General features: G+C 40.2%; 1 protein-coding gene across 1 annotated transcript in view; it reads left to right on the top strand.

Moving 5' to 3' along the window:
* Positions 1–495: 495 nt before the first annotated feature.
* fat2 (FAT atypical cadherin 2) overlaps positions 496–12,035 on the top strand; it is a 54,980-nt gene continuing 43,440 nt past the window's right edge. Inside the window, exons 1-4 of the mRNA XM_077235966.1 lie at positions 496–739; positions 5,660–8,953; positions 9,411–9,722; positions 11,502–11,560. Of these exons, the coding sequence (XP_077092081.1) occupies positions 5,689–8,953; positions 9,411–9,722; positions 11,502–11,560 (3,636 nt within the window). The 5' untranslated portion in view covers positions 496–739; positions 5,660–5,688. The remainder of the gene's footprint in view (positions 740–5,659; positions 8,954–9,410; positions 9,723–11,501; positions 11,561–12,035) is intronic.

The following is a 12,035-nucleotide window of genomic DNA, read 5'->3' as shown; positions in this document are numbered from 1 at the left end:
GCTGATCACCTTGTGTCTCAACATGATATGCATTACACTATAGTGTGAACGTGATCTCTGTTTACATAACAGTCAAACAAAGACTATGTGCTTCAGGCTGTTAGCAGTAGCGCTAGCACTGATAATAGATAATTACCTTCTGGTATCTGTTGAAACGCTTTTATGTTTTCCTTTCGTGAGTTAATCAGAAGCTAATTTTCTTAAGTCTGTTTCGATATTTTGTTCATAATCTTCAAAAGCATTGAGGTGACTTCATCTACCACAAAGCAATGAGTTACATGCTATAAGAGCAATATGAAACCTGTGAGGTGTGTATTTACTTTTGAACAGGACTTTTTTAACTTTGTGTAAAATGTAGAGCTCTACCTCATCCAAAGCCTAAAACAAACAGAAAGATAGACAGAGAGAGAAAGGGTATAAACGCCCCCAATCTGTGTGCCCGGCTGAAGGTTGATGGGTGTTGGGCTGAGTTTAGGGAGAGGGGGAGGGTTTTTAGAGGGAGGGACAATGTCATCAGGATTGGGGAGGAGAAGATCAACCTGATTCCTCAGGGAGTAAGGTGTCTCAACTACTCTCATGAACATGGTAAATTAGCTGAAACCGTCAACACTAGCTTTTCTGGCAGAGTCTTAGTGTTTAGTCATTATGGATGAAAAGCGATTCGTTTTATTTCCGCATTGGAATACAAAGGTGTGACTTTGGGAAAAGTTTTATGTATAGCGGCAGTCGAGGACCTCAGGTGAGTTTCTGAGATGTCAGACATGCGGTGTCAGTTTGCTAAACTTCTTTGCCTCATTTCTGTCAGTTGATTTTAACACACAATTTACATATGTGAATATTCAAAAGTGTGTTAATGGTGCTTTGTGGGATTTTATACATTTTGTTATTTGTGCTGTGGTAAGCATTTCTTTGGGCTACAGTCAAGCTGTTAGAAGTGTTACAGTGCAGCAGATGTAACTCCTTGTTACTCTATTTTTTTTTAGACTTCACAGCTCTCTGTATGTTTTTAATGACAATAGTGAGACAATTGTGACATTTTAGTTGTATTTAGTTTAGTTGATAATTTTTTAGATGACATAAAATAATATTCTGATAACTATAATATTAATAATATAAATTATTATTATTAATTCAAATCTTTGACTTATCAATTACAACATAACCTCTCTTCTGAACACTTTATTGCTGGGGCCTATATGTAATCTCATTCAAAATTAAATTCTGTTTCTTTCTAAATACCTAGTAATTTACCATATCATCCATCAAGGGCATTTAACATGGTGTGGTCATTACAGATTATATATTTAACATTGAGTTTATTACATATTGAACATTTTGTGGTATCACACATGATAAGAAGGTGGTGATGCATGAAGGTGGACATCTTGACGATCACAAGAAGGTGGTCACCTTAAAGGTTTAGTTCACCCTAAAATGAAAATTCTGTCATCATTTACTCACCCTCATGTTGTTCCAAACCATTGAGACTTTCGTTCATCTTCAGACACAAATGAAGATCTTTTTGATGAAATCTGAGAGCGTTCTGTCACTCCATAGACAGCTATGCAACTACCAATTCAGACTAAACTTCAAAAAGTTCATAAAGAGATTATAAAACTAATCCATAATGATTTGAGCGGTTTAGTAAAAATTTTCTGAAGAGACTTGATCGCTTTATATGAGGAACTAATTGAATTTAGGCTTTTATTCACATATAAACATTGATCAGCGAACATAAACACAAGCTCAACTACACTTGCTTTAACGCACAAAAATGAACCTCATTGGTTCTTGCAGAAGCTCAAACGCGCTGCGTAACACGAGAATTAACCTCATTGGTTCTTGCAGAAGTTCAAACGCGCTGCGTAACACGAGAATGAACCTCATTGATTCTTGCAGAAGTTAAAACGTCCTGCGTAACACGAGAATGAACCTTGTTGGTTCTCACAGAAGCTCAAACGCGCTGCGTAACACTAGAATGAACCTCATTGGTTCTTGCAGAAGTTCAAACGTGCTGCGTAACACAAGAATGAACCTCACTGGTTCTCGCAGAAGTTCAAACGTGCTGCGTAACACAAGAATGAACCTCACTGGTTCTCGCAGAAGTTCAAACGTGCTGCGTAACACAAGAATGAACCTCATTGGTTCTCGCAGAAGCTCAAACGCGCTAAGTAACAGGAGAATGAACCTCATTGGTTCTCGCAGGAGCTCAAACGCGCTCCGTAACACCAGAATGAACCTCATTGGTTCTTGCAGAAGTTCAAACGTGCTGCGTAACACGAGAATGAACCTCATTGGTTCTCGCAGAAGCTCAAACGCGCTGCGTAACAGGAGAATGAACCTCATTGGTTCTCGAAGGAGCTCAAACGCGCTCCGTAACACCAGAATGAACCTCATTGGTTCTTGCAGAAGTTCAAACGCGCTGCGTAACACGAGAATGAACCTCATTGGTTCTTGCAGAAGCTCAAACGTGCTGCGTAACACGAGAATGAACCTCATTGGTTCTCGCAGAAGCTCAAACGCGCTGCGTAACACGAGAATGAACCTCATTGGTTCTCGCAGAAGCTCAAACGCGCTGCGTAACACGAGAATGAACCTCATTGGTTCTCGCAGAAGCTCAAACGCGCTGCGTAACACAAGAATGAACCTCATTGGTTCTCGCAGAAGTTCAAACGTGCTGCGTAACACGAGAATGAACCTCATTGGTTCTCGCAGAAGCTCAAACGTGCTGCGTAACAGGAGAATGAACCTCATTGGTTCTCGCAGGAGCTCAAACGCGCTCCATAACACCAGAATGAACCTCATTGGTTCTCGCAGAAGTTCAAACGTGCTGCGTAACAAGAGAATGAACCTCATTGGTTCTCGCAGAAGCTCAAACGTGCTGCGTAACAGGAGAATGAACCTCATTGGTTCTCGCAGGAGCTCAAACGCGCTCCGTAACACCAGAATGAACCTCATTGGTTCTTGCAGAAGTTCAAACGCGCTGCGTAACACGAGAATGAACCTCATTGGTTCTTGCAGAAGCTCAAACGTGCTGCGTAACACGAGAATGAACCTCATTGGTTCTCACAGAAGCTCAAACGCGCTGCGTAACACGAGAATGAACCTCATTGGTTCTCGCAGAAGCTCAAACGCGCTGCGTAACACGAGAATGAACCTCATTGGTTCTTGCAGAAGTTCAAACATGCTGCGTAACACGAGAATGAACCTCATTGGTTCTCGCAGAAGCTCAAACGCGCTGCGTAACACGAGAATGAACCTCATTGGTTCTCGCAAAAGTTCAAACGTGCTGCGCAACACAAGAATGAATCTCATTGGTTCTTGCAGAAGTTCAAACGTGCCGCGTACAACGAGAATGAACCTCACTGGTTCTCGCACATCAAGCGAACATGCTTGAGCTTCCGTTTACCACAACTGATGAGTGTATAAATTGATCTTGATTAACTTCTTGAAGCGTCAAAGTGGTAGTTGTGTGGACTTTCAATGGAGGGACAGAAATCTCTCTGATTTAAAAAAATATATATATTTACATTTGTGCATGTTCCCAAGATCTTACGGGTTTGGAAAGACATGAGGGTGAATAAATGATGACAGGATTTAAATTTTTGGGTGAACCAACACTTTAAGTGTCCAGGGCCAAGTAAACTGGGATTAAGCCATTTGTCTAAACTATCTATTCTCTGAAGCCCCCAACCTAGTAATTTAGATAATTGCCTCCCTCTGGCACTAGGTGTGGACATGAGGGAATTTATGTGAGGTTCAAATGCCCATTTGGGAAACACACAAAAACGTTGTCAAACTTTTAGAATTTAATATTTAATCTCCTATACAGTAGAAAGTATACAGGTATGCACTGAATGCTTCACTTTAAACAACTGCATTTGCCATAATCGTATTAGCAGGCAGTTCTTGTTCAAAAATATTTTTTGAAGACCTTATATTCAACGTCATCCGTAATGCTTCAGCGCAGTTGAATAAACTGCTCTGTTTAAAATTACGCATCCATGGGCATGTTGATGCTTGGCTATGGCCACAACTTTTGCAAACAATAAACCTGGAGCAAGAGCCAATGTAATCCTATTAACCCATGCACCACAAAGCATTAAACATGTGCAGGTGAAAGTAAATCCTGTATAAAAATTGCAGTATTCACAATAGATAAGGAGAGCAGTTTGTTGGCTTACTAGTGGTTTACAGTAATACGTTTTAAACTATGCTATGCTCCAGTTTGCTTTGATGTGACTTTCTTGAGTAGTCGTATTGCTTGCTACACTTAAATTTGACTCATTACTACACAAAAACATTACAAGAGTGATCTCATGCTAAACTGTTCAGAGTATCCTTAAATGTCATTACAACTAACAAAACTGGCAAAGTGAGGACTGATAGTGAAATATGATCCGAGTGTGTGCTGCCTGTCTTAGCGTGTGCTGGCAGGTAGCTGTGTGAGAGTGTAGGCTGGAGGGCAGAACACGGCACATCCTACTGCTAACAGACTCAGCCTGAGGGATTTCACAACTTGCATCTGTTTGATTTCAGGAGATTTCAAAAGAGTTAAAAAGTATTGTTCCTGAAACGTACCCACGCAGAAACACTAGGTTTCTTTATCAGTTTTAGGTTCAACCAGCATGGCACAGATTATTATTTGTTAGTGCCTATATCTCACAGTGAATTCTAAGAAATATTGCTCCATATCCCCCCACCCCCATATAGAGAGAATTATGGCAGTTAAAACTGTTATCATACGTTTACATAATTGTCCAGCAGACTGGCAGAGAGTTACTCTAAATATGCGTTAATTAGCTCTGCTTGCCTTTTTTTTTGTTGCAAACTTCTTTACAGTTTCCTTTTTTTATTAGTGGCCAAACACAAGTGCAGTTGTTTTTTAATCAGGGGCATAAAAAAGTTTTTGGGAATTAGTGAAACAATATTTGGCCCCTCTGAAAGTATACTCTCAGTCAGTGTGATTATTTAACTAAATTAAAATATTTTTGTTATTTGAAATAAAAGTAAATTTTAATTTAATTTTAAGAAGCTGAAAATAAAATAAACTGAAGCTGAAATGACTCCAAAACTAAACTAAAATAAACATGGCAACAAATTAACTTTGCTTTTAGTTTTTAATAAAGAATATATTGTAAAGGTGAATAATTTATTTTTGAAACTGGGCTGGGTGGTATGATTAATATTTAGTTGAACGAAAGGGCAAGGAGGGGGAGATCAATGTCAGATGCCCCTCAAATTTTTGATTTTAGTGCCTGCTTTCAATAGCGTTCCAGTGCACTTCATAGGTTACATGTCCCATTTCCGTATGCTTATTATAGTCGACGTAGTTAAAAAAGACTGGCCTTCCATGTGAAAATGTATCACCTGGTTTTAAGTGTTCTTCTCACAGTTAAACAATGTAATGTAGCTTGTCAAGACATGTCAAAATAGGAGAAAAAAATACCTAACTATGGTTTTTTACTAGGTGAAACAGACAATGAGATGAGTGGGTGTGTGTATGCGTGCCTGTTTTGTGCTTTCAGGTTTTAGCATGTGTTTATATAATGGTCATTGCAATTTTACTTTGCCATATCAGCTCATTGTAAGAACATATATTGGCACAGCATGGTCTACTTGTCAGAAAAAATTGTAATATGCTTTGCCTTCTCTTCAGGTCTGCGGGTCCATGTTGAGGCGGTGAGAATGGCTTTCACAGACACAGCCATAATTCTCACTGTCATGGCAGTCCTAGGAATGTTAACCAGATGTCAGGGGAGCCTGGTTAAAGACAACTCTCTTCTAAGGTTCACCAATCATTTGTATAATGCGAGCATTTATGAGAACTCTGGCCCCAGGACCTATGTTGAGAGCCCAGTCCGAGTGGGCATCATACTATCTGATACCTTCTGGGACATCAAGTACAAAGTTGTCTCTGGGGATGATGATGGCCTTTTCAAAGCTGAGGAGGAAACAGTTGGAGATTTCTGCTTTCTGAGAATCAAAACCAGAAGCAGTAACTCAGCTGTGCTGAACAGAGAGGTACGAGACATTTATACTCTCACCGTTGAGGCTACAGAAAGTACCTATGAGAACCGAGCTAGAACAAAGGTATTGATCCAGGTGCTTGACACAAATGATCTGAAACCACTCTTTTACCCTGCCTCTTATCATGTGCTAATCAAAGAGGACACACCGATCAAGTCAAGTCTGGTGAGAGTGACTGCAACAGATGCTGATATTGGCAGCAATGCAGACTTTTATTACTCATTCACCACTAGATCACACCCATTTGCCGTTGATCCTTTCACGGGGACCGTTACACTTGTCAAGAGACTTGACGCCAGTCAGAGAGACCGGTATGAACTTACAGTGCTGGCAGAGGACAGGATAAAGAAAATTTCTGGTGTGCAGAAGTTTGGAAATGTAGCAACGGTTGTTGTGACCATACAAAAGGTGACAGAAAACTTTACCCTCATTGCACCCACTAGTGCAGTTAGTCCGCAAACGGATGACGACAAAGTAAGTGTGAACATCAAGATGGAACCCAAAGAGAAAGAGAAAGTGGCGTCTTTAAGTATAGTTGAAGGGGATCCACTAAAGTGCTTTCAGATTATTCCATCAACTTTGCATGATGGTGGCTTTCAGCTTGTCTCAACAAAATGGATTGATTGGTCACAAAACCCATTTGGACTAAACATCTCCCTGCAGGCCAAAGACAGAAGTAACCGAAGTGTTGTATTGCAAACACCAATACAAACTGTGCATTTCCCTCCTCCTACTCATGTTAAACCCTTGATATTTGAACAAGAAATCTACTATGTCACCCTCAGTGAATTTTCTCCACCGAAAAGTCATGTAGTTAGAGTATCTGTAGGTTTGACCTTTAAAAATACAACCTTCAGCATCAAAGAAAACCCAGACAGCTATAAATTCAAAATCAGTGCCAAAACTGGTGTAATTGTAACTTCTCAGTCACTTGATTTTGAAAAGCACTCTCATTATGAGTTTGATGTTACAGCAAATGATGGAGAAGCGGTTACCCGTGTCGTTGTGGATATAATTGATGAAAACGATAATGCCCCTAGGTTCACATTGCCTTCATACCAGGGTTCTCTGCCTGAAAATGTCCCAATCGGAACAAGCATCTTAGCTGTCTCTGCTATAGATGTGGACAAAGATAACAATGGTTTTGTGACCTACGCTATAGCAAACACAGGTCCAATTCCTTTCAGTATAGACCCACTGACTGGTGTGATTTCGACCTCTCAGGAGTTCGATTATGAGCTCATGAAGAGATGGTACCACTTGAGAATATGGGCCTCTGATAGCGGCAGCCCTTTTAACAGAGTGAGCGAATGCTCTGCAACAATCACCATGACCAACATCAACGACAATGCACCAGTGTTTGAGCGGGTGGCATGCAATGCCTCCATCCCCCGAAACTTTGCTGTGGGGCAGAGTATTACAGAGATGTCAGCACTCGATTTGGATGAGCTGCAGCAGATCAAATACAGGATAGAATCTGGGAATGACGACGGACTGTTTGCAATTGACCCTGTTTCTGGCACCATTAAACTAACTAGGGCAATTCCCTCAAATTACGAAGACACAGATAATCATTTATATATACTTAAAATAACAGCAACAGATGGCAAATATAGTGCCGATCCCAATACCGTGACCATACATATCACAGGCAAGGGTGAAGGTGCCACCACATATTGTGAGGAGACCGGAATTACTAGGCAGTTGACAGAGAAGCTTATTGAGTCATTTAAGCCATCTCTCACGGTCAAAGAAGACGAGTCTATCTCAGATGTTCATATAATTAATCAGCACTCTCCAAAGTTCAGCATGGGCACACCAAGCTCGTTTGACATCAGGGAAGACTTTGCTCTCAATAGATCTGTGTTGCAGTTTAATGCCACTGATAATGACTCTGGCTTTAACGGAAAGCTTGTCTATGCAATTTCCAGTGGAAATGAGGATGGATGTTTTACTATCGACATGAACACAGGAGACCTTAAGGTTATCAGTGCTTTGGACAGAGAGCAAAAAGAGTTTTACATTCTGAACATAACTGTGTATGACCTGGGATCTCCACAAATCTCTACGTGGAAGTTTCTTGCTGTTAATATTCTTGATGCAAATGATAATCCTCCATTATTTTCTCAGCCAAGATATGTTGTGAACATCCCAGAAAACACAGGGGTTGACAAAAGCATCTTCAAAATCAATGCAGTCGATTTTGACTTGGATGACAATGGAGCATTTACATTTTCATTGTTAACCTTTACCGATTTGTTCAAAATTGATGAAGTTACAGGAGTGGTGAAGGTAACTGGGCCTTTAGACAGAGAGACCTTTAGTAGATATGATCTGACAATTGAAGCCAGAGATCAAGCCAAACTGGACACACAACTGTTCTCATTCGTAGATCTGGTGGTTGTACTGGAGGACATCAATGACAATCCTCCAAAGTTTGTACCCACAATCTATAGGATCAAAGTTCCCGAGGACGTTCCTCCAGGCACAGTGCTGTTATGGGTTGAAAGCTTTGATTTTGATCTAGAGAGCGGCGGTCTCATTAGCTACAACCTAAAAAACAGTGAAGCAGGGACGTTTTTCCTGGATACATCCACAGGCTGCTTGACTCTGGAGAGTGAACTGGACTTTGAAAGGCAGCAGTCTTATAATCTAACTGTTCGAGCTGTAGACCATGGAAAGCCACGGTCTTTATCGTCTTCATGTTTCATTGAGGTTGAAGTGTTAGATGTCAACGAAAACCTGAACCGGCCTCTCTTCACTCTATTTGTGCATAACACAGCCGTTATGGAGGATGCTAAAATAGGAACTTCTGTCTTGACGCTAACGGCTGTAGATAAAGACCTAGGACGAGATGGAGTAGTCAGATACTACATCCATGATGGTTCAGGGCTTGGCGTCTTCACGATTGATGAAGAAACAGGTATGTTTGTGATTACAATATTTCAAGCTTGTCTCACATGATTTACATAGATATGAAAATACCTCATGGATATGACTGAAATTCTTTTTTAAAGGACCTGTCTTCAGCATTTTGGGTCAACACTGCATGTTCAAACATTTACAGATCAGTCATTAGGCATACCTAACATATGTAAAGACAATGTGATACATAGCATTGTTCTAATAATTTCAAAAGCCACTGCCTTAACATCTATTACATTACATGCACATATTTTTCTTTGAATACATAATTATTGGTTTGAGTTTAGCAATACTTGTGCACACTGGGTTATGAAGTGATTTCAGAATTTAAAATTAGAAAACAAATTTAAAAAATGTCGTTACTTGTTATGTATGTTCCTTTGTATGTTAAATGTTGCAGTGCAGTATATTGCTGTTGTTATCGCTTGGTGATTCTGGATCATTTCATTTTGCAGGTGTTATTCGGACGGCAGGCCTTATGGATCGTGAGGCTGTGCCACACTATTGGTTGACAGTTTATGCAAAAGATCTGGGCACTGTACCACTGGTATCCTGGACTGAGGTCTACATTGAAGTTTGGGATATTAATGACAATCCCCCTGAGCTGTCCCAGCCTGTCTACTTTGGCTCAATGCAAGAGAATTTGCCAAAGGACAAATCTGTGCTGAAAGTATCTGCCACAGACATGGACAAGTCCTCTGAGGGGAAGCTTGTTTTCCAGATCCTTGATTCTCAACGCATATATTTCACCATAGACACAAAAACAGGTAAACTTTATGCTTCAAATGGCCTGTCAGAAAGTACTTGTTCATCAGTTTTGACGTTGGTGATTCATGTCATGCGATAATGCAACCTTTGATGGATCGATTAAACATGTCTAGGCACACGTTTTGCATAAGGGTGGTATGACTTGTGAAGGGCAAAATTAATAGGACCTCTAATTATTGTGAATACTGTGATCAGTGTGTCATTTTGTGTCAAGGGTGAGGATAGTTGTTTAGCAGGCCCACAGAGTCACACAATCACAAAACACAACACATCTGACCCTTTTGCAGCAGCTTAACCTACCCTTTGAACAGTAACTATGAAAATTATATCCGCATTAACCAGCGTTGCAAGCTTGCACTTGTCTTGACTAAGTCTAGTCTTTTTGTGGTTTCATCTGCCGCACCCTGAGCTAATAGACAAGGATTACAAAGAAGACAGGGGGTTGAGTTGTATTTTATGAATAATCTATCATACTGAAATGCTTACTTGTAGATGTTTTATACCAGTCTTTTTTTTTTTTTTAGATGAGCTCTCATTTCCATTGTTAAAGGGCTAATGGGTTTGGCTGGAAGTTTGAGGCGAAAACTTCTTTTAGTATGAACCATTAATCTTAAAATAGACAGAGCTCCTTGAATATTGTATGCCTGTACTGTATAGTGCAGGAAGATCAAGGAGAATGCCAAATGAATATAAAAGTGTGATAATCTATGCTACATCTCAAGACAGCAACAAATACCACTTCAGTGCGGTTTTGCCTCTTTCTCCCAGGGCTAAAGGGACTAGAGTTCTCTAGAGTTTTTGTCAGGACAGGACAGCTTGACATGACTAATCACTGGAATGAATACTGACTAAGCTAACCGCCTCAACAGCTTAGCACCACAAAACCATATAATTTATTAGATATGAACAATTTCTAGTGTAAGTAAGTAGGTAAGACAAATAATTCTTGGGTGGGTTGGAAACAGAGTTTACATTATCAAATGCCAAATGCTCTAGGGGAGATTAAGACACGAGAATAGAGAAAAAAAGGACTGTTTTGTAATATTTTGAATGCTAACAGCACTAAAGACATTTTGAAATCCATGCATTTGCCCATTGTCCCAATGCACGATAGGGCAGACTTTCCACAGGTGGGCATTGATGCCAAAACCACACTTTCAGCATCACCTGCCTAAATACAGGCTGTCATAAAAGCCCAGCAGGGTTTGTTTTGAGTGCTGCATAGGTTGATAGATGCTGTGGGTCCCTGCCAGGTCCCTTCCACTGAAATGACACTCTCAAGTGTTTATTGCAGTAGTGGTAAACCACTGTCACTAGTGCATTTTGTCCACCCTTAGCCTGAAGTTAGCTGTTGAGGCATGAAGCACACTTAACCAAGCCCCCATAACACTCAGTTGTAAAAAGTGTTGTGTCTGAGAACCTCTTGAACTAATTCACAACACTGATTTTTGCACTTCTCAACTGCGTTGGTTCTTAAGCCGTGGCTCATTTTCTGTCAGTTTCTTGGCAACTGGAAAGTCTGGTCTTTTATAATATATCAGCGATGGCTAAATCCTCATTGACGCGGATGTGAAAAATTAATGTTGTTCCCACGGCTTGTATACCACAGGTTGACCTAATATAAACTGTGGAACAAAACAAATAAAGCTTGAAAAACAAACCTGTGAGAAGAAGGGAGAGTAAAATGGGCAGCCTGGGGTGAACGAACAGGTGTGCCATCCATCTGAGGCCGGTGGCATTGATCAGCCTGTCTGTTCTTCCTCTGTATGTTTGTTTAGGTGTGATCAGCACTCTTGCTGCTCTGGACCGGGAACAAAAAGCAGAGCATATCATTGAGGTTGGTTCACTTGCTCCTTTCTGTTTACTAGTTCACGAACCTCAGGCCTGAGCCTTTCTCTGGCTGATTGCTGAGAACATGTTGCTGTTTGTATTTCCAGTGTGTGCATCAGTCTTATTTTTTTTAACTCACCCTATGTCATTTCAAACTGTTTTTTTTTTTTCTGTGTAATTTTGGAAAACCTTCAGGTATGTCTTTGGCATATAACAAATCACAGTGTCCAGAGTTAAAAACAAAAAACAAAAAACAAAAAAAAACCACTATAAATGTGATTGACTTATTTCAAGTCTTCTGAAGCCATGCAAAAGCTCCGAGTAATTGTAAAATTATTCACTCATAAGGATCTCCCCTAACTGCTGTTAACTTGAGATAAAATTTGACCAAATCACTGAGTCGTTGTTGAATCAGTGAACCAGATTCATCCAATTTTAAAAAGAATCAGTTCTTGCCGAAAAACTGGTTGATCTGGTTCACA

Source organism: Siphateles boraxobius, unplaced genomic scaffold, assembly GCF_051911475.1.
Source record: "Siphateles boraxobius isolate OS27281-9 unplaced genomic scaffold, OSU_SipBor_1 2, whole genome shotgun sequence".
Classification (NCBI taxonomy): domain Eukaryota; kingdom Metazoa; phylum Chordata; class Actinopteri; order Cypriniformes; family Leuciscidae; genus Siphateles; species Siphateles boraxobius.
This window is presented reverse-complemented; position numbering and strand designations above follow the sequence as displayed.